The sequence below is a fragment of the Eulemur rufifrons genome, chromosome 16 (assembly GCF_041146395.1).
Source record: "Eulemur rufifrons isolate Redbay chromosome 16, OSU_ERuf_1, whole genome shotgun sequence".
In the NCBI taxonomy this organism is placed as follows: Eukaryota; Metazoa; Chordata; class Mammalia; order Primates; family Lemuridae; genus Eulemur; species Eulemur rufifrons.
This window is the reverse complement of record NC_090998.1, coordinates 91,743,856-91,765,760: the sequence shown is the minus strand read 5'-3', so window position 1 is coordinate 91,765,760 and position 21,905 is coordinate 91,743,856. Positions and strand designations below refer to the sequence as shown.

Below are 21,905 nucleotides of genomic sequence, written 5' to 3'. Positions count from 1 at the left end.
CTGTCTTCAGGGAGCTGTCAGGGCACAGAAAGCATCCACACAAATAGCTAGAGTGCCGTGCCGACTGCGTTAAATGCCGGAGCAGGGCATGTCCCATGGCCTGGGAGTCAAGGCAGGAGCACGGGGGCCAGGGGGACCAGGGTGCTGTCATGATGGAAGGGATGTGGAAATAGAATTTCTGGGGGTCAATATGGAGAGTGGACATTCTGAGCCAGGAAACTGCCCAGTCTGTGGGAGGTGTTCTATCAGGAGTGGCACGGGGCCTCCAGGGCCAGAAAGAAAGGGGAGGCCCATCCCCTTACCAGGTCCTGGTTTCCAGGCATTATTGCCCAGGCACCTGGAACAATGGAATTTGAGTGAGGTTGTGATGTGATCTGAGCTGTAGTTTAAGAAGATGAGTCAAGAAACAGGTTAGGGGAGGGGCTGGCTGGGGCTGTGGCACTGGGAGACCACTGCCTCCATCAGGCAGAATAGGACGAGCCCCGGGGCTGGGGACTGGCCGTGGGAGTGAGGGGCACTGGAGTCCAGGGTCCCCCATGAGGGTTCCCCTGTGGGAAGGAGAGCACACGTACCCTCTTCCCGTGGGTGGGACAGACCCTGTTTCCATTCTCATTGGAGGAGATTCTCATGTTGCTTTTGGCTAAGATTTCTTTATACATTTATGAGCCTTATTATGAAATATATAGATTTTTACCCTGTGCTGACAACTACTGTTGTTTAGTTGATCTTATGCCATGGATGATGAGTGGTTAAAATGCCAGCTCTGCGTTCAGATGCACGGGCCTGACTCCTGCACCCCCTCCTGCTGTGTGGCCTCCATCAGTTATTGAACTTCTCTGTGCCTCATGCTCTTCATCTGCAAAGCAGGACTAGTGTTCCCCATCACCCAGGGACTCTGTGAGGCCTGGGTGAGGACTCCACGTGCAGTGCTAGCACAGGGCCTGGCACACGGTAACCACTCATTAAACTTAACAAGCCCTCTCCCATTTGTTCATCCAGCCGACGCGCACTGAAAACCTGGCAGTGTGGTTCTCTGTTGGGCTGAGGATGACCACGGTGAATAAACAGTACAGAGCTCTCCCCTAAGGTGCTCTTGTGGTCTTGCAAAGAGAAATACTTGGTCATTACGTGCAGTGTCCCCGGGGGACTGGCGAAGCCCTCAGAGGTCGGTGACTGGTGAGCTGGGCTTTTAAACTGAGTTATTTTAAGATGACTTTTTTTTCACAAAACAAAATTAATTTATGAAGAAGCGGAGAGGTGCAGGACTTACAACGAATCTGGTTTGCTGGAGAAACAAATTTGGACGCTGTAGAAAAGTCCAGTTCTTGTGTGATGATTCCTTTTTGCCCTCCCTTCACTCAGAGAAGCCCTTTCAGTTCTAGACAGCACCTCTTTGGGTCAGTACGTATTGTCTTCGTGATGCTGCCGTGTCCTTTATTCTCTCTCAGCTCAGTAAAGCAGTTACCAGGAAGCTTTGAAAATTATAGCACCTATTATTTCGATTTTTCCTCATTAGATGAACTGTTTCCTAAAATGTATTTCATGCTATATCTACATTTTCAAAATCAAATTAAATTATTATTGATTCAGGATTTTGTTAGCTGCTGTTGGTTTTTCCCCCAATTTTTTTTTACTATGTTAAAACACACGTAACATACAATTTACCCCCTTAACCAAATTTAACCATACAGTTCAGTGGTATTCGATACATTCATAATGTTGTACAAAAACCACCATCCAGCTCCAGAGCTCTTTTCATCTTGTAAAACAGATTTTGAAAGTGACTGTGAAGCTGAGTTAGTTTGAGTGGCACATTTGTCAGGCTAGGCTTGCTGTGATAACAAAGAAAGCCACTATCTCAGGGGCTTCCCCCAAAATGACATCATGGCCTAGTGTGGGTGTGGGGGATGCTCTACCCACAGGATCATTCAGGAACCAGGCATCCCACCATGCCCTGGACCTCCGTGTCCAGCCACCAGAGAAGAGGAAAGAGCACAGAGGATGGCATGGTCAGCTTTGCAGGGGCCAGGCCTGGAAATGTGGCCATCGCCATGTTCCTTTGGCCAGATCCACTCACACGGCTGTGCCCACCTGCCAGGGAGGCTGGGGGAAGCGATCTGCATGCTTGTGCAGGAGAAAAAGAAACAGAGATGGGGGAGCTCACAGTGGTGTTTGCCATGCGTGGAATGACCCCCAAGGGGAAGGGGAGAGGGCATTCGAGGCAGAGGAGACTCCGGGCATGTGTTCACCAGTGTCCAGGCAGGGTGAACAGAAACCACTCTCCGTACGCACAGCCGAGCGAGATTTAATGCAGTGAATGATAACAAAGGTGTCCGAAGGGCTGGAAGTCTGAAAAGGGGAATGTGGCTTAATCAGAAACCAGGAGGCTGCTGCTGCTGTGGGCTGGCAAAGCAAGAGAGGACGGAGGTGCTACCCAGAGATTGGAAACTTCAGGGGCTGGGGGGCCAAAGGGAAATGTCTTTGTGATCAAGAAATTGCCTCCGACCTGGGCTGCAGCCGACAGCCCAGCCCGACTCGGTGCCATTGATGTTGTTGTGGAAGCTGCTAGAATCTCAGCTGCTGCACTGAGCAAGAGCCACAGCCACTGCCTACCTGGAGGGGCCCCTGAAAACAGCATGGCTCTGCCCTCATCCCACCTTGTGATTGGGCAGACCACCCAGGAGCAGCCCAGTGGGTGGCACAGAAGACGCACAGAAGGCCGAGCATGGGGTTGGGAGTCACCAGACGAACATCCTCCTGAAGAGCAGAGGAGGATGCCACCTTCCGGGCCTGCTGGATAACCTGGGTGGCCCGAAGACACACAGCAGGGACCGGCTGGCACAACCTTGCCCTGAAGGTCAGGGGAGTAGTAGGAAAAAGCCCTGGGCAGGCCCACATTCTAGAAAGATCACTCTGGCTATGAGGAGAGGAAAGCCAGAGACAAGCCTGGAGTACAGAGGTGAATGAGGGGCTCTCCAATGGTGCAGCAGAGAAGAGGTGCGAGCCGTGAACTCTCCTGGTTGGTGCTAGGAGGCCTGGAAGGAAGTGAGGGTCTGAGAGAGACGTAGGAGGTGAAAATTCGCCTACAGTGGCCTGGAAGGAGAAGCAGCACGAGAGGGAAATAAGGTGCTCCTCGGATTCAGTCTGTGAGTCAAGCACGGAAATTAGGAAGACCCCCGAGGCGGCGAAGCAGCCCACAGCGAAGGCTCTGCTCTGAGCTGGCTCCTGCATCCCTGCCCAGAGCCCGCGGACGGAGCCCAGGGCCGGTGGGCCAGCAGCTCGCCTCCTCTGGCTGCAGCCACCTATTGAATTCTGCAAACCAAACTGTGTAATGTATGTAGAGGACTGCGCATATGTAAGCATAAAAGTTAGTAGCAAAATGACAATATAGATTTGAAAAAATTCTAATTGTAATGTTAATGCACATGCATTTGTGAAGACTCAGAGAATCCAGGAAAGGAAAACGAACATGAAGAAAGGGAAAGACAATGATAAATCAGCCTAACCCACTCAGCAGAGACGGCGGACCACGGCAACTCACCGGTGTACTTTTCCCTGCTTTTTCTACATGTCGGTGTAACCTCAGTTTAATCATCCTCACCCTCCTCTCCGTCTCCCCAGCAGGAGGCATCATAAGTGGCAGGAAGGGGCTCGGTGGCTGCGATGGGTTGGCAAGATACCCAGGAGCCTCCTTCGGTTGCCTTAACGACAGGAAGATGGTCCAGCCCCAAACAGTGGCGGAGACGGGCCCTCTCGCAGTGTGACTGAAGCACCAGCACCCCAATGTTCCTGCTGAACAGGAGCTTCAGGGACGTGGGGAGCAGCCAGGGCCAGCCTGACACACGCTGTCAGCTCAGGAGTCTGAGCAGGCCCAGGTCAATCGTCAGAATAGGAGAGCCCCCCAAAAACTAGGTAGAAGCAAATAGGAAGATACCACTGTGCTCTTTTGAAAACATGAAATTAGAAAATATGGCAGAATATAGTCATGAAAAAAAATTTTCCACATCCATTATTCATTCACTCAACATTTATTAAGCACTACGAAGTGCACTAGTTTAGAGCTTCAGATTAGTCTGGAGGGTCTAGTTTATGCTGCAGAAGTAAATTAATAAATTAACCCCCAAATCTCAGTGGCTTAGCACATCAGTGTTTTATTTCTTACCCACCCAAAGTCTGCTGCACGTCTAGTGGTTCTTAGGGACAATTCCCTTCCAAGCAATGATTCGGAGATCTGGCCGGCTTTCAGCTTGTGTCGCCATCAGCTCAGTGGGGGACTCCACCCACTGGGGCAGGGACTGCAGAGCTGGAGGGTCACACGCGGGCTTTCAGGGGTCAGTCTGAAGTGCCAGGCTTCTGCTCGTGGCCCCTTGCCCAGGGCTAGTCAGGGGGCCCAGCTAACAGTACAGGGCTCCGCAGATGAGGATGGGGGGACATGGATATCAAGGAGCCCTAGATGTCACAAGCTGGCTCATGGAGGGTTAAGAGGACAAGACGTTGCAAGCCTGGAGGAGGCCCCTGGGAAAGGAACTCTGCTCGCTGAAGCCAGACTGGGGGCTCTAAGCATGAGATTTCAAGAGCAATAAATTCAACTGGACTTTAGAGAGCCTGCTAAGGATAAATGACAAGGTGGAAGCGCATTCATCCATTCACTCATTCCAGCAACCATTAAGCAGTAGTTTCTTGAAACTTTCTATGTGCCAGGCCCTGTGCTAGATGCTGGGGCTCCATAGATAAAAGGCTGTCCCTGCCCTCAATTTGCTCATAGCAAGATAAACATCCAAATACAGTGACAACAGCCACATGTCAGGAGGGAGAAGTGTGGGTAGCCAGCGTGGGTGTCCAAGCCATGACTCCCAGGAGACGTGACATCTGAGTTGCATCTTAATAAACTGTCATTAGCCGGGAGAAGCCAGAGGTAGGGGAAGGGCATCCCACCAGCAGAGGCCCAGAGCCAGAGGAGGGTAGGAAATCCCAGGATGGAAGAGGGAAGATGCAGAGGACCAGGCACTGCGTATACGGGAAGAACCCGAGACTGACCCCTGTCTGGGAAGGGGAAGGCCAGGCCCAGGGGGTGCTCGCTGTCCTGCCTGGGCCGGGAAGGCCCACCCATGGGGAGGTGCTCGGCCTTGTGAGCACTGTCTGTAGCCTCCTTTCATCAGGTGGAGCTCGGCTATTGTGGATCTAAAATAAACTGCGGGAAAGCTATGAAGAGGGTGCATTACAAAAACGCACCAAAGAGAAGACCAAAGTAGGAAAGCAGCAGGCTCAGAAATATCTGTGTGGATTATTCACTGTGCAAAACCAGCTACCAGGCAGACGTGCTGGAAAGCTTTGGAGATAATTTATGCACATTTCTTGAAATGGTACGTAATTTGTATACAAGTGTTCAAATATAAAAAAAAAAGAGACTATGAAAAAGCGCCCGTGTCACGTGCAGCAGCTTATGAGGAATGAAAGACTTGGGGCTTTCAGTTCACAGGAAGCGAGGTCATTTCTGTTGGCTCAACCCAGGCAGTGCCTAGAGAGAACCTACTCAGTGCCCAGCTGGTGGAACGTCTGGACAGGGAGCCTCGAGATGGGGAAGGGTTCAAAAAGGCTAAGTGAACAGGGTCTTTAGCTTAGAAAAGAGATTTGGCCAGGCACCGTGGCTCACGCCTGTGATCCTAGCACTCTGGGAGGCCAAGGAGGGAGGATCGCTTGAGCTCAGGAGTTCGAGACCAGCCTGAGCAAGAGCAAGACCCCGTCTCTACTAAAAATAGAAAATGTAGCGGGCGTGGTGGTGAGTGCCGGTAGTCCCAGCTACTCAAGAGGCTGAGGCAGCAGGAGTTTGAGGTTGCTGTGAACTATGAAGACGCCTTCAGCCCAGGAGTTTGAGGTTGCTGTGAACTATGAAGACGCCACAGCACTCTAGCTGGAATGAGTCTTTAGGTAAGACTCTGTCTCAAAAAGAAAAGAAAACAAAAGAGAAGATTTAATGCCATGTGATTGTAGGAGTTGAGTTTTTAAAGTGCTGTATACAAGGGGTGTCTGGATAGTATCTAGCCATTGTTAACGTAAGTAATTTTCATGCTACATGGTGGACACTTTCCAGCAGCCCTCATATGAAGAAGGTTCAACTTGGAGACAAGCTGGCCAGGTAGGCCCCTAGCTCAGCCTCAAGAACTTTGCAGTGATTAAAGTCAGCTAGGACTCCAGCAGGCAATCCTTGAAGGAGGACTGGGTTTCTCATTGCTGGCATGGCTATATGCAAGGCTGGACCACCAGTGACTGGGGAGCATGGAGGAGGGATCCAGGCCCTGGATGGGCCCTGGAGCAGATGGTGGCTAGTCTGTGATTCCGTCCAAACTTCCCGAATGTGCCCATTGGGAGCTGGACACTTTTTCATTTCTCAAGATCAGCTATTTGAGCCATCAGACCACCCTCCAAGAAGGTACCTGAGAGAATTCCTGTGTCCTCAGCTGCACAGTGCACCACGTCTGCCTCTGTTGCCGGGCCTGGGCCATCAGTGGGGCTTATACCACCCTCCTGACTGTGCCTTCTAACTCTGGGGCCAGTGGTGTTCGGAGGCACTTGTGAAATTTATGTAAGAATCAAGTGCCTCAGCTGAGCATATAGGGCTGAGGCTTTCCCAGCAAAGCAAAACAATCAATGTGAACGTATCCAAATTATGTACATAGTTGAATTGCTGTGTGTACAATAAATGGGCAGAGTAATCTGATTATATCATAAATTAGTGGCCACTGCCATATGCAAATGCGAGTTTTTATGGATCCTCTGTTTATGTACACATTTCTCCTAGCACATCTGTTGCTGAACCATTTTAAAATTCAACCTTTATAGGCAAGTTGATTTTTTTTAATGTTACACAAAGGATTACATAATGAAGGGTGAGGTTATGTAAGCTGAATTAACTCTCTTGTTATTCACATTCATAACAATATTTTAGTTGCAATTGTGAAATCTGGTCTTCTGTTCCTTTGCGATGAGAATAGAATGTTTATAATCTTTATTAATGAAGTAATTAAGAAGTGCCTTTTCATTCAGCTCAAGTGTCATGATTTAGAGTTTGTTGTTGATAATCTCTTGAGCACAACACACCAAGAAGGGAGTCCTTCCTCAGAAATACACTTCCTTCACATTCATTAGCTCAAAAGATATGAATTGATAACTTAGTTTGTGCAAGGTGTGTTGCTGGGCACTGTGAGTTTGTAAAGATGAATCAGGCGTAGTTCTCCTCGGGGAACTTGCTGTCTCGTAGGGAAACAAGACGTTGACTTAGAAATTGGAATGACAGGATGTGGTAGAGCCTTTGGGTGGCAAATAGCAATAGCAGATGCCGGCTTGCACCCCTGCGTATCTGATCCTGGTTCAGAGTCCCATGTGCACTAACACATCTGTCCTCCTCACGCCCTAAAGGAACTCAGAGGAAGGCGGGATTGCCCTACTTTTGACTTAGGAGGAGAGAGAGGTGTCTGAAACAGGTCAGAAACAGGTCTGGGGGCTGTTTGTCAGGTGGGTGCCCTGTGGACCCTTCTGTCAGGAACCTCCCTTGGGAAGACAGAGCCCCTGGGGAGCTTTATGCAGGGGATGTCTTTGCCAGAGTGGCATTCTTACATCATTCTGGTGGCACAAGGTAAGTGACAGTCCTGACGTAGTTCAAGGAGAGATGCAGGACCCTGGGATCACCCTAGAAGCTCAAGAAATGGCAGCCCTTTCCCCTTCCTAGGTAAGGTGACGAGCAATTAAACTCCCCGTTCTGCAGCTGTCCTGTCGGCAGCGGTGGGGAAAGCCCTTTGCTGGAGGCAAGGATGGGCCCTTGCCGGGATCTCCAAGCCGTGAGCTGGTGTTTGACTCCCAGTTCCTTGTGTTGAAAGAAATCGCCAGAGGGGCATTTTCTTCCCTTGTAAGGTGGAGTCCATGTTAGGACCAGGCAGGTAGAGGTCACAGGCAGGGCAGGGGGGCTGCAGATCTCCAGGGCACGAGAGGGAAAGGCGCAGGGAGAGGCAGAGGCCTCGGGTTCTTGCGGCACCTGGGGGGACGGGCCCACGTGGCCTTCGGGAAGGATGGTGGCCTTCCAACACCTGGGATCCTCCGCAGATTTTAGCGCAAGTGCATGAAGCATTTACACAAACGTATCACCCTCCTCTTCCACTCGCCACCCCACCCACTGAGGACAATAACTCGGGTAAACAAATACACTTGTGCGTTGTTACTCGGCTGAACCCGGGCGCACACGCGCTCAGTGTGTCCGAGCGACAGGGGCTCTCAGGTAGAGAACAGCGCGGAGGGACGCTCTGCTTCACCGGGGAAAACGCGTGTCCTTCCGCTCAGTCAGACAAGTACCCAAACACCGTCCTGATGGAAGAATTATGCTCACAAAATTGTTTAAATATAGTCTCATTCCTTGGAACTCTGAGTTCATCTGGGGAAAATCACATCCATAAGTGCCATTTTTATCGATCAGATGAGGACCAAGATCTTTCTGTAAAAATAAATGGGTTTTTTTCTTTAAAGAAAATTGGCAATTTGCCTTAAAATTTTTATTGAAGTAATTCTATTCTATTTGAATAACGTGGGGAGATAAAAAAAACCTCCATTATACCTCTTTTAATGAGTTATAATTGAGAAAAATCTCAATAATAGAAAACGACATAAAAGCCACATAGCATAATTCTTATCTTGTTTTCCTCCCTGGTCTCTCTCATTGGCTGTATGTAATTGGCATCTCTTCAAGGAGAAAATGGAAATTTTGCCATCTTGAATCAAGTGGCATTCACTTATTTGAGTTTTAAGATTGAATATGCTTTTGAAGAATTTTCTTCTAAACCTTAGCATAGTTCCTTTTACATGTGGGTGCTCATAAAAAAAAAAAAAAAACTGTTGAATATGTGGAAGGGTTGATTTTAATTTTCTCTGCCTACAACTGCATTTCTACAGAATGACAGGGGACGCTAGGGGCGCTCTCTCGGGGCAGGCGCTACGTGAGGGGAGCATCCTGTTGCTTAGAGCAATGATTTTCAAACTTGGCTGCGCCTGGGTCACCTGGGGACCTTGTCCAAATGCAGGTCAGACCCGGCCGGGGTGAGGCCCAAGAGTGTGCCCTTCGCACTCTCCCAGGGGAGGCCGGTGCTGCTGGGCTGCGAGCACACTGAATGGAGAAGAACCCAGTCTGAGCTCCTCACAGATGGAGCAGAAACTGCCAGAACCCTGAGCCCCAGCACCTTAGTGTCTACTGATGAGACCTTTTTGTTTCTGTTTTTGTTTGTTTAAGCTACGACACCGAGGGAAAAGGGCACATTACTTACCAAGAGTTTTTACAGAAATTGGGTATTCACTATTCCCCAACTGTCCATCGGCCCTACGCAGAGGATTATTTCAACTTCATGGGTCATTTCACGAAGCCACAGCAGGTGCAAGAAGAGATCAAGGAGCTGCAGCAGAGCACGGAGAAGGCTGTGCCGGCCAGGTGAGTTTAGAAGTGTTGTGGGACTGTCGCGTGGACACTCTGTTCCACATATACCCTTGCAGTGACAATTGTTTTAAAATGAAACTTTCCAGTGCCAGCAAAGTTGTAGTGAAATTGTTATACCTGTTCACTGCTGTAGATTCTAGACGTTAGTGCCAAGTCACAGTAGCTAGAAAGCTGTAAGCCTATTCCACCTTACCCAGTCACAATCTCATATCATTCCCTCATATTTACAGGTCACCCTTGAAAATTATCCTTTTTAGTTGTGTGGCACATTGCCTGGCCCCTCACTTGGCCCACCTAGAATACAGGCTCCCCAGGGATGTCTGTCACTTTGCTCAGTGTCTGACACCTAATTGGCACCCAGAAAATAGGTGTTGAATGAATGAATGAACCGACATATTCTTTAACTCACCACTTCTACTTTGAGAACTTTATCCCAAAAAATATTCAGAAGAAGTTTAGTGATTGGAAGGTAAGACTTGTACTGTGTCTTTAGCGACAACAACAACAAGAGGAATACCTTCCAATCCTAAATTAGTGCACTATCTTAGTAAAGTGTGGCCCAAAAGAATATGAAATAGTATATACCTATTGAAATTATTGAGGAAGAACATAGAAAACATGTTTGTGATAAAGGGCTCACTGGCAGTGAAATTTTGAGCAGTATGTGTCCGTGATTGGAATGACATCTGATGTATGTGGCCATGCACAAAGACCAGAAAATGCCGTGCAGAAAGTAATGTATTGTATTTGGGTAGCGGGATTGTACATGATTATTTTCAGTTTTTCTTAATTGATATTTAATAGTTGTACATATTTGGGGGACACGTGATATTTTCATACATGTATACAATGTGTAATGATCACATCAGGGTAATTGAGATAATTCATCACCTCAAACATTTATCTTTCCTTTGTGTTAGGAACACTGCATATCTTCTGGTCTAGCTATTTTGAAATAGACAATAAATTATTAACTATAATTTCTCCATTGTACTATCAAATACTAGAACTTATTCCCTCCATCTCAGTGTATTTGCATACCCCTTAACCAACTTCGCTTCATCTCTCCCTCCCCGCTTCCTTTCCCAGCCTCTGGTAACCACCATTCTACTCTCTACCTCCATGAACTCCATTTTCTTAGCTCCCACATATGAGTGAGAACATGTGATACAGGTCTTTCTGTGCCTGACATTTCATTTAACATACCAACCTACAGTTCCATCCATGTTACTTCAAATGACAAGATTTCATCCTTTTTTATGGCTGAATAACATTCCACTGTATATATGAGGCACATTTTCTTTATCCATTCATCCTTTGGTAGACACTTAGGTTGATTCCATATCTTGGCTATTGTGAACAGTGCTGTAATAAACACAGGAGTGCAGATATCGCTTTGACATATCTTTCTTTTGGATATATACCCAGTAGTGGGATTGCTGGATCATATGGTAATTCTAGTTTTAGTTATTTTCCATAGTGGCTGTGCTAATTTATACTCCTACCAAGAGTGTACAAGCATTCTCCTTTCTGTGCATCCTCACTGGCATTTGTTAATTTTGTCTTTTTGATGGTAGCCATTCTGACTGAGGTGAGATGATATCTCATTGTGATTTGGATTTGCATTCCTCTGATGGTCAGTGATGTTGAGCATTTTTTCATATACCTCTTGGCCATTTGTATGTCCTCTTTGGAGAAGTGTATATTCAGGTCTTTTGTCCATTTTAAAATTGGATTATTTGGTTTTTGCTATTGAGTTGTTTGAGTTCCTTATATATTCTGGTTATTAATCTCTGTCAGATGGATAGTTTGCAAATATTTTCTCCCATTTAGTAAGTTATCTCTTCACTTTGTTAATTGTTTCCTTTGCTGTGCAGAAGCTTTTTAGCTTGATGTAATCCCATTTGTTTATTTTTGCCTTTCTTGCCTGTGCTTTTGAGGACTTACCCAAAAAATCTTTGCCCAGACTAATGTCTGTAGTGTTTCCCCAATGTTTTCTTCTAATAGTTTCATAGTGTCAGGTCTTATAAGCCTTTAATTCATTTTGAGTTGATTTTCATATATGGTAAAAGATGGGGATCTAGTTTTATTTTCCTGCATGTGGATATATAGTTTTTCCAGCACCATTTATTAAAAAGAATGTCCTTTCCCCATTGTCCTTTGTGCCTTTGTCAAAAATTAGTTGACTGTAAGTGCATGGATTTATTTCTCCGTTCTCTATTCTTTTCCATTGATCTCTGTGTTCCATTGGTACTGTTCTTATGCCAGTACCATGATGTTTTTGTTACTATAGCTTTGTAGTATAATTTGAAAGCAAGTAGTGTGAGACCTACAAATTTGTTCTTTTTGCTCAGGCTTGCATTAGATATTTGGGGTCTTTTGTGGTTCCATACAAATTTTAGGATTATTTTTTCTATTTCTGTGAAGAATGTCATTGGTATTTTGGTAGGGATTACATTGAATCTGTAGATCACTTTGAGTAGTATAGCATATATATTTTAACAATATTAATTCTTCCAATTCATGAGCATGGGATATCTTTCCATTTTTTGTGTTTTCTTCAATTTCTTTTATTGGTGCTTTACAGTTGTCCCTGTAGAGATCTTTCACTTTTGGGGCTAAATTTCTTCCTAGCTTTCTTGTGTGTGTGGCTATTGTAAATGAGATTTCTTTCTTGATTTCTTTTTCAGGCTGATCACTTTCAGCATGTAGAAACACTCCTGATTTTTGTATGTTGATCTTATGTCCTGCAAATTTACTGAACTCATTTGTCAGTTCTAAGAGTTTTTTTGGTGGAGTTTTTAGGATTTTTAAAATATAAGCTCATGTTATCTGCAAATGAAGATAATTTGCCTTCTTTCTTTCCAGTGGATGCCCTTCATTTCTTTCTCTTGCCTAATTGCTCTGGCTGGGACTTCCAGTAACATGTTGAATAGAATGATAAAAGTGGGCATCCTGTATTGTTCCAGATCTCAGTGGGAAGGCTTTCAAATTTTCCCCATTTGGTATGATATTAGCTATGGGTTTGTCATATATTGCCTTTATCATGTTGAGATATGTTCCTCCTATACCCAAGTTGTTAAGAGTTTTTATCATGAAGGGATGTTGAATTTTATTGAATGCTTTTTTAGCATCTATTGAAATGATCATATAGCTTTTGTCCTTCATTCTGTTGATATATGTGTTGTGTCACATTGACTGATTTATGTATGTTGAACCATCTTTGCATCCCAGGAAAGAATCCCACTTGATCATGGTGAATGATCTTTTTAATGTGTTGTTGAATTTGGTTTGCTAGTATCTTGTTGAGGATTTTTGCATCTGTGTTCTTCAGGGATATTGGCCTGTAGTTTTCTTTTATTGTTGTGTCCTTGTCTGGTTTTGGTATCAGTGTAATGCTGGCCTTGTAGAATGAGTTTGAAAGTATTCCCTCCTCTTCAATTTTTTGAAATAGTTAAATAGAATTAGTATTAGTTCTTCTTTAAATCTTTGGTAGAATTCAGCAGTGAATATGTTAGGTCCTGGGCTTTTTTGGGCGGAGACTTTTTATTACTGCTTCAATCTCATCATTCATTATTGGTCTGTTCAGATTTTCTATTTCTTAATGTTTCAATCTTGATAGGTTATATGTGCCCCCAAATTTTTCCCTTTCTTTTAGGGTTCCCAATTAGTTGGCATATAGTTGTTCATAGTAGTCTCTAATGATCCTTTGTATTTCTGGGGTCTCAGTTGTAATGTTTCCTTTTTCATCTCTGATTTTATTTATTTTTTATCTCTTTTGTTCTTAGTCTAGCTAATAGTTTGTCAATTTTGTTTATCTTTTTAAAAAAACTTTTCATTTCCCTCTTTGTACTGCTTTTGTTGCATCCCATAGATTTTGGTATGTTGTATTTCCATTTTTGTTTGTTTGAAGAAAATTTTGAATTTCCTTCTTAATTTCTTCCTTGACCCTTGGTCATTCAGGAGCATGTTGTTTAATTTCCATGTATTTGTACAGTTTCCAAAATTCCTCCTGTTGATTTCTATTTTTATTCTGTTGTGATTAGAAGAGATACTTGATATGATGACTTTTTTGGATTTTTTGAGACTTGTTTTATGGCCTAACCTAACATGTAATCTGGAAAATATTCTCTGTGCTGATGAGAAGAATGTATATTCTGCAGCAGTTGAATGAAATGTTCTGTAAATGTCTGCTAGGTCCATTTGGCCTAGAGTATAGTTTAACTTCAATGTTTCTTTTTGATTTTCTGCCTTGATGATCTTTCCATTGCCCAAAGTGGGGTGTTGAAGTTTCCTACTATTATTGTATTGCAGTCTATCTCTCCCTGTAGATCTATTAATATTTGCTTTATAGATTTTGGTGTTCCAGTGTTAGGTGCATATGTATTTACTATTGCTATATCCTCTTGTTGAATTGACCCCTTTATCATTATACAATGATCTTCTTTGTTTCTACAGTTTTTGATTTAAAATCTTTATCTAAGTATAGCTACTCTGGCTGGGTTTTTTTTGTTTTCATTTGTGTAGAATATCTTTTTCTATCCCTTCACTTTCAGTCTATGTGTATCTTTATAGAGGAAGTGAGTTTCTGTTTCTTGTAGGCAGCATATAGGTGAGTCTTGTTTTTTAATCCGTTAAGCCATTCTGAATTTCAAATTTTACTTTCAAATTTTAAAACTAGTTGCTTATGTCATATTTTTAACATTTATACCTTAGGAAAAAATTGGGCTGTGTATGATGTGACTGTATAGCAATAAGACAGATTTTATTGGCAAATAGACATTAGTCTCAATCCTTGTTGGTCACCCATCCACACTACCCATGTGTGTGGCTCTGTCCTGCTGCTCTGTGTCTCTGCCTTAGATCTGTCTTGCTCCTACCTGTTTGTGCATCTGACTCCTGTCTGTCATTTCAAAAGGCAAGATTCATCTCTCTGTCTCCACCACTTTGCATACCGCCTGAACAAATGAATGAGTTGTTGCTAAAGAATGCCAAGGACACAGGGATGAAAAGTAATAGCTAAATGGGGTTTAAGAGAAAAGCAGTTTGAACACACCTCTGAATTGTGTCTAAGTTACTGAGTTATGAAGCCTGAAGGCAGAGAATTCAGTTTGTAAAATTCAAAGTAAAATATGTACAAGATTGGTATAAATCAAATGTGCCATAAAGCTAATGAAAATGGAATTTATCTTTACCAGACATGGTTGGCCTCATTACCCACTCATGTCTTCTCTTCTCATCTCTCCTGCCACTTGTGAGTAATGAGGCTCTAGGAGAGAGACTGTGCATCCTGGGTGTTCACGGCACATGTTTTCTCTGCCTGTGTCTCTGTGCTGGGTGGAGCATGGGTCTGTAGCTCTGTGTGCTGTGAGACAATGCATTTCAGACCACCAAGCTCAGTTAACTAATTGACTCTCACCATTCCTCTTTGTCACGCCCCTACTCTGTTAGTAAAGAAGACAAATGCATGACCGACTTCTGTTTTCTCAAAAATATCAGCTTGCAAAAATTTCCAAGTAACCTTGCGCTTCAGGATATTTTTAAATTTCACTGTCAGCCGGTCTTTCTGATGAGTCCTAAGACTCAATATTTCTAGGATTTTTTTTTTTTACCTTCTCATTTATACTGAAACTCTGATCAGATTGATAGATGGGAGTCATGTTCAATTAAAGTGACCAGAATTTTGTATTTTCCTCTTAAATCTAAGGGAATTAATTTTGTTTTGAGTGCCCTAAATACATTTTGTAGGTTTAAGAAAAATCCTTTTTTTAAACTTACATTTATTTTCCATGCCTTGCTCTTTTTTGCCTGAGCTTCAGAATCAGAATAGCAACAGTGAATGAGCCACATAACAGGCACCCATTCTAGAATGCAAATTGAGAGGCGGCAAATTTTCAACAGCACTGGCCAGGGAGGCTGCAGGTGTGAGGGGTTCGTGGCTGTCCTACTGGCCATGACAGTGCCCTCTTCAGCCTTTTGTCTCATTGTCCAGACCAGGAACCAGACATGGACGCAGAGCAGCTTTGCCACCGAGTGTCGGCTGACACCATTTCTGTTTGGCAGTGTGCTATGATCTGCGCTCTAAACCCTCATTTACTCTGCACATGTTTACTCTGCAAGGGAAATAATTACTGCCTAGAAACCGGTCCAAGAAACACTGAATGCCTCAATTTTCTAAAAATATGTATCTCAAAAAATGTTTTGATTTTTTTTATACCTCCATTTGCTTTCATTTTGAAGGATTAAGTGGAATATAATAGTTGTGATGACGAGTAATCATTTTGTAACATGGGACTGAATTCAATGTACACCTGTAAGGGAATCCAAAATGTTGCTGCTGTTGGTATACACGCACGGAGCAGTTAATGTGGCTCATTTGTATTAAGTGTTCAAATGTCATGTGAGCCAGTTCCAAATTGGAGGCCAGCAAGAGAAGGGAGTAGATCCTCCAGGTAGCTTCAAAGTAAATGTCACTTCCCTCTGTCACCCTGGACATTCCCACTGAATTTCATCTCTCCTGCATTTCTGACTTTTCTGTTCCTATGGATTATTTTTTCCAGGCATCCTCAAGGAACTGTCTTCTCCCACAAATACATATCTGAGATGGTAGACAATTACCACCAAAGATTTCATTTTTAGAATTTATAGCACATTCTTTTCCCTGAGGAATAGCCCCAAAGCCAAGATCAAGTCCGAGCACATCAGACAATCATATTGTTCAGTTTGTTAGAAAGAGCTTTTCAGAGACCTGTGTGAGCTGAAATTATGGAATTTATAATCACTCCACCATAGGTCAAGCGCAAGATTGTTTATTCTTAAAGATTTCCATACTTCTTTAGTCCCTTAACAACGTTTTTTTTTTTAAGTCAGAGAAGAATTTTCCAGAACTGAAAAACTGAATCCTAGAGACTTAAGTACATTCTGTAAGAAAATCAGCTCTGGAGCTGGGAACTACAATAGGATGCTGTCTCCCTGGCTGCGAGGGAAAGGCCTGGGCTTGTCCTGACTCTGCCCTCGGGTCCGGCACTGTCCTGTCCCTTGTCTGTACAATAGGGATGAGAAGACCCACCCCCTTGCAGGGCTGTTGAGAAGATCAGATGTGAGACTGCACATGAGGAAGACAACACGGCTCCTGGTTTGTCTGCTGATGCACACAAAATGGTGGCTGCGTTGCTTAGTAAAAATACCTGACTAAATGAGGAGTCACTGCACACTCCCCTGCCCCCAGCATGGGCAGGGCCCCGTGCCTCCCCCACTCCTCCTCAGCGCCTGGCACTGCCGTTCCCTGGGTCCTCAGCTGACTCCTTCGCTGCCTAGTAGTCCTTGCTGGAATGTCACACTCCCGGTGAGGCCCACCTGCACCTCCCTACTTAGACTTGCAACCCTCTACCACTTGGGCGTCCTCAGTGCCCCTAACTGGCTCTTGTTCTTGCCTGCTAACCTGTAGTCCAACCGTGCAGTGTCCTTGTTCTTCTGTTTATTGTCGATCTTGCCCCCACTGGAATGGAGATTCTTCTAGGGATGCCTGTTTGAGTCACTGCATGTGTTCCAAACCCTGAAGCAGCACCTGGCACATAATAGCTGCTCAACAAGTATTTATTGAGAATGAATGTGTATTTCACATGTCTATGTAATATCACTATATTTTTATAATTCTTGGTTCCATTTTTAAAGTACCAATTCTAGTAAAAAGACAAGATTGTAATTTCTCTAATGTAGTTTGGCTAATGATAGTAATAATAAAGTGATAATGCTACAGATTTATAATTTTTTTCTGGGATACCTTTGAATGTAAATATTACACTGAGGCTATAAAACATCTTCAAAATTAGTTCTTAGATGAACCATCAAATCATCACATTAGAATGATCATGAAACGTCTACTTTAAAGAAATTGTTTGCTGATTTTAGGGTGTGTCTGAAACATCTTCTTTTTCAGGGATAAGCTTATGGACCATTATCAAGATATCAGCAAAGCACTCACCAAAATTGATAAATCTAAAAATGGCTACATAGCCATATCCAAGATGCAGAAAGTGCTGCAAGAATGCGGTTGTTCTCTTACGGAGGAGGAGCTGACCAATCTTCTAAGCAGGTCTCTTTTGACTAGCTTGCATGTTTCTCACTGTACGAAAAACATGCTGCCAAGTTGCTTTTATGTCTTCTGTATGTCCATTCAAACAGCCTTTAACATTAAAATAACCTCATCTTCCTTTTGGCTGGGCTATGTTAGAATGGGTTTGAGTAAACCAAAAGCAGAAAGAGAAAGCAGTTTGACAAATGCCTAACTTCCTGCTGTGTGTTAGCAGCAGCAGCAGCATTTTTAAACACGTTTTTATTTTATCCAAGTTATTCAGGCACTTAGACAGGAGTCAAATGGTTCTACAAGGCTCATCACTGGAAACAGCGGCCCCTTGGCCCTGCCGTGGCCCTCATTCCCCTCGCTAGAGTCAACAGCCTTCAACGCTTTGGGCTGATGTCTTTTGGTACCAAATGTCCCTCTTTCTAAGTGACAAGCATGTATTGCTCCTTGTTGATTTTTCACTTTTAGGCAGTGTCTATTGACATCCTACCAGGAAGATGTGGGTTTAACTCTTTTCCACTCATCACATGCCATCACCCCAGGGAAACAACCCAAACTTCTCTCCATGCACTCACCATGTTGCTGTGTCACATTCGGGGTTAGATCCACATGCAGCACCTACATTGCCATGAGTAGCTGATTACTTTTCTTTTCTACATAGCACTTTTCCCCTGAAGTTAAATTATCTTATTTTTTACTGTTGTTCATTTAGTTTCCTTTGTACTCATTATCACTAATTAAATCCCCAACTCACCCCAATTGTGAAATCTCTTTCCAGTGTGTTCAGACACCTCAGCTGATCTTTCAGCTTCATATTCTGGTAAAGATGGCTCTTTTCATGTTCTTCAATTCTCAGAAATTTTCTTGATTTATTTTATTAAGGGGTTCCTCTCCTGTTCTTTCTGAAACTCCTATTGTTATTAATATCAAACTGCCTAGAATGTTCTCTTATATATTTTTAAATCTTTCTCTTCTATTTTTATCTTTTTGTTTTTGCTCCACCTTCTCATAGATTTCTCAGTTTTAGCTCCTAAGCCTTCTTTTGAGATTTTTGTTTCTGCTGTAATACTTATATTTCTGATTACTAGAGCTCATTTTTGTTCTTTCAGTGTTCCTTTTTAATAGCATCATGTTCTTGTTTCATGGATGCGTTTCTCTGAAGATATTAGCAATAGACTTTTAAAAAAGGTTTTCTTTACCTGAGAAATCTCTCCTCAGTGTTGCTATTTAAAACTATGCTCTGTGTTAGACACTTTCCTCAAAAATATGCTTGTATTAACAATGCAGGGTACTACGACGTGGATTAGCAATTCTGTGAAGATAGGTGGAGCTTTTTCCCTTTGGTCTGAACTGCAGGGTAATCTGGCATGTAGTTGCCTTGAGGGCACCCAGTGCCAGTAATCTTAAACCTTTTCTTTTGGCCTGTCAGAGAGTAGAGTTGCCAGATAAAATACAGGATGCCCAGTTAAATTAAAATTATAGATAAACAATAATTTTTAATTATGTCTCACACAATATTTTTGATATACTAAAAACATATTTTTATCTGAAATTCTGATTTGACTGGGTATCCCTCTAGGTTTGGTGTGTTGGTTTGTTGGTTTGCTGCATGTGGTAACCCAAGAAGAGAAGACTCTTTGGTCTTCTCCTGCCAATACTCTGTGAGCTGACTGGGGGAAGAGGGCTGGAAGTTTCACCAGTCAGTGTGGTAAGCTGCATAATACCCTCTAAAGAGATCCAAGGCCTAATTCCTAGAACCTGTGAACATTACTTTCTTTGGAAAAACGATCTTTACAGATGTGATTAAGCTAAGGATCTTGGGGAGACTACCTGTCTTATCTGGATGGGCCCTAAATGCCGTCATAAGTGTTCTTATAAGAGGCAGGCACTAGCTACCTGGGGGGCTGAGACGGGAGGATCACTTGAGCCCAGGAGTTCGAGGTTACAGTGAGTTATGATTGTACCACTGCACTCCAGCCTGGGTGACAGAGCAAGACCCTGTCTCTAAAAAATAAATTAATTAATTAATAAGTAAATAAATAAATAAGGCAGGCAGACAGAGATTTGATGCAGGAAGAAGTGGGGCCATGTGACTGGCGAGGCAGGGACTGGAATGGTGTGGCCATGAGCCCACCCTTGGCAGAAGCTGGAAGAGGCAGAGCACAGATTGTACCCCAGAATCTCCAGAGGGAGCACAGCTAGACCAGCACCAGGAAGCTGATTATAGACTGCTGGTGTCCAGAACTATAAGAGAATAAATGTGTGTTGTTTTCAGCCACTGGGTACGTGGTATTTTGTTACAGAGCCATGGGAAACTAGTAGAGTCAGTGTAGACACTTTCACTTAATCCCCCTCTTTTCACTGGGAACCCTCCCTACCTTGCACAAGGGAGACGCCCTCCCGTTCAGGAATACCATCTCCAGGGAATACGCCTCCAGACCCTCTGCTGGGTGGGGACAGGCACCCAGCCACATGGGGTTTGGAGAGGACTCTGGGGTCTAATTGCTTCCCACATTGACCGCCACACAAGAAAAAAATTTTTTTCCTTGGGGCCACGGTGTTTTATTATGAAAATAGAATAAAAACTTCAAAAGCAAAATGATCCTTCCTAATTTAATGAAAAATTTGTTATTTTTTATTGTTTACTGTGCGTGAGTTATATACAACTTGAAAAATAGTTCTCGTGGCTCCCAAGGTAAAGATGCTTGAGTTACATATGCCTCACAAGGCCCCAGGCTCAAAACTAGCGTGAGTTAAATACAACTTACATGGCAGTTAATGTGTTAACCAATCTTTCTATTTTAAACCCCTTTTATCCCCACTTTTAGATGGAGCTTGTACCACCAATGCCAGAGTCTCTGAGAGTATTTGCAGAGTATGCAGGTTTCCCTCTTTCCCACATTCCCTCTGTTGGCTTTAGGAGGTGATTTCTTGGATTCTCAGACATTCATGCACACTCATCCGCAGGGGCACCAGCACCTGTTGTCTTCTTTCACCTTCTCTTCGTCCTTAGGGGATTTTGCCTGTGGTCCTCAAACCCCAGTGAGCATCAGAATCACGGGGAGACTTGTTAAAACTCAGTTGTGGGCCCCTCCCCCAAAGTTTCTGACTCAGTAGGTCTGAAAGTTGGCATTTCTAATAAGGACTCAGGTAATACTGCTGCTGCTGCGCTAGGGCACCCCACTTTGAGAACCACTGCCTTATGCCTTGTTAAAACTCTTTTCCTGTCATTTTATAACAGAAACATTGAGTGGGAACAAAACTAGATATGTGTGTTCAAGCCACCTTATTTAACTGCAAGTCTTATCCACACTGAAATAACTTAGAGTTAATTGCCTGCTCTGACTCCTTCATGTGCATTTCTGTCTTGCAGTGTAATTTAGCTGCACTGTCTGAATGCACGAATCTTATGTCTCCCACTTTGTAAGGGGAGAATATTAGCAGTCCTCCCCCACCTTTTAAAACAATTTTTCCTGCTTGCTCTAGAGTTTGCAGTATACATTCACAGCTAGCCTAAGCCCGCTTGCAAATAACACAATGCAACTTCACAGGACATACAGGAACCTTGTAACAGAGTATTCCTAATCCTTCCCTTCACTCACCCATGTGCTATAATCATCCAATACATTGTTGTTATTACCACTTTGATCAACTGAGAATAAGAATATAGGATTCTCTTTTACCTTTATTTATTCCTTCTCTGACACCCTTTCTTTATGCAGATCTGTATGATTTTCCTTCTCTCTGAACAATGACTTCTTGCATTTCTTGAAGGGCCGGGCTGCTGGTGATAAAATCTCTCCAGTTTTTGTCTGAGAAAGTCTTTATTTCCCCTTCATTTTAGAAGGATAATTCCACTGGTTATAGCATTTTGGGCTGGTAGTTTGGTTTTTTTTTTTTTCTTTCAACGCTTGAAATATTTCAGTCCATTCTCTTCTTGCATGGTTTCTGGCAAGAAGTCTGATGTAATTCTTATCTTTGTTCCTTTATAGGGAAGTTTTTTTTCCCCCAAGATTTTCTGACTTCTTTCAAGATTTTTCTCTGTCTTTAGTTTTTTCTCTAGTTTGCATATAATGTGCACAGGTATAGATTTTTTGGTATTTATCCTGCTTGGTGTTCTGTGAACTTCCTGGATCTGTGATTTGGTGTCTGCACTTAATTTTGGAAACATCTCAGCCGTTATTACTTTAAATATTTTTTCTGCTCCTCTTTTTTTTCTCCTTATGGTGTTTCAATTATGCAGATTTTTGACATTTTGAAATTGTCCCACAGTTCTTGGATATTCTGCCCTATTTTCCCCCACTATTTATTCTCTTTGCGTTTCTGTCTGAGAAGTTTCTGCTGACACAT

The 21,905-nt window shown here is 43.5% G+C and overlaps 1 protein-coding gene across 1 annotated transcript in view; it reads left to right on the top strand.

The window, feature by feature from the left end:
* EFCAB6 (EF-hand calcium binding domain 6) overlaps nucleotides 1–21,905 on the top strand; it is a 201,151-nt gene that overhangs the window by 125,638 nt on the left and 53,608 nt on the right. Inside the window, exons 22-23 of the mRNA XM_069491269.1 lie at nucleotides 9,272–9,466; nucleotides 17,412–17,567. Coding sequence (XP_069347370.1) covers nucleotides 9,272–9,466; nucleotides 17,412–17,567 — 351 coding nt within the window. The remainder of the gene's footprint in view (nucleotides 1–9,271; nucleotides 9,467–17,411; nucleotides 17,568–21,905) is intronic.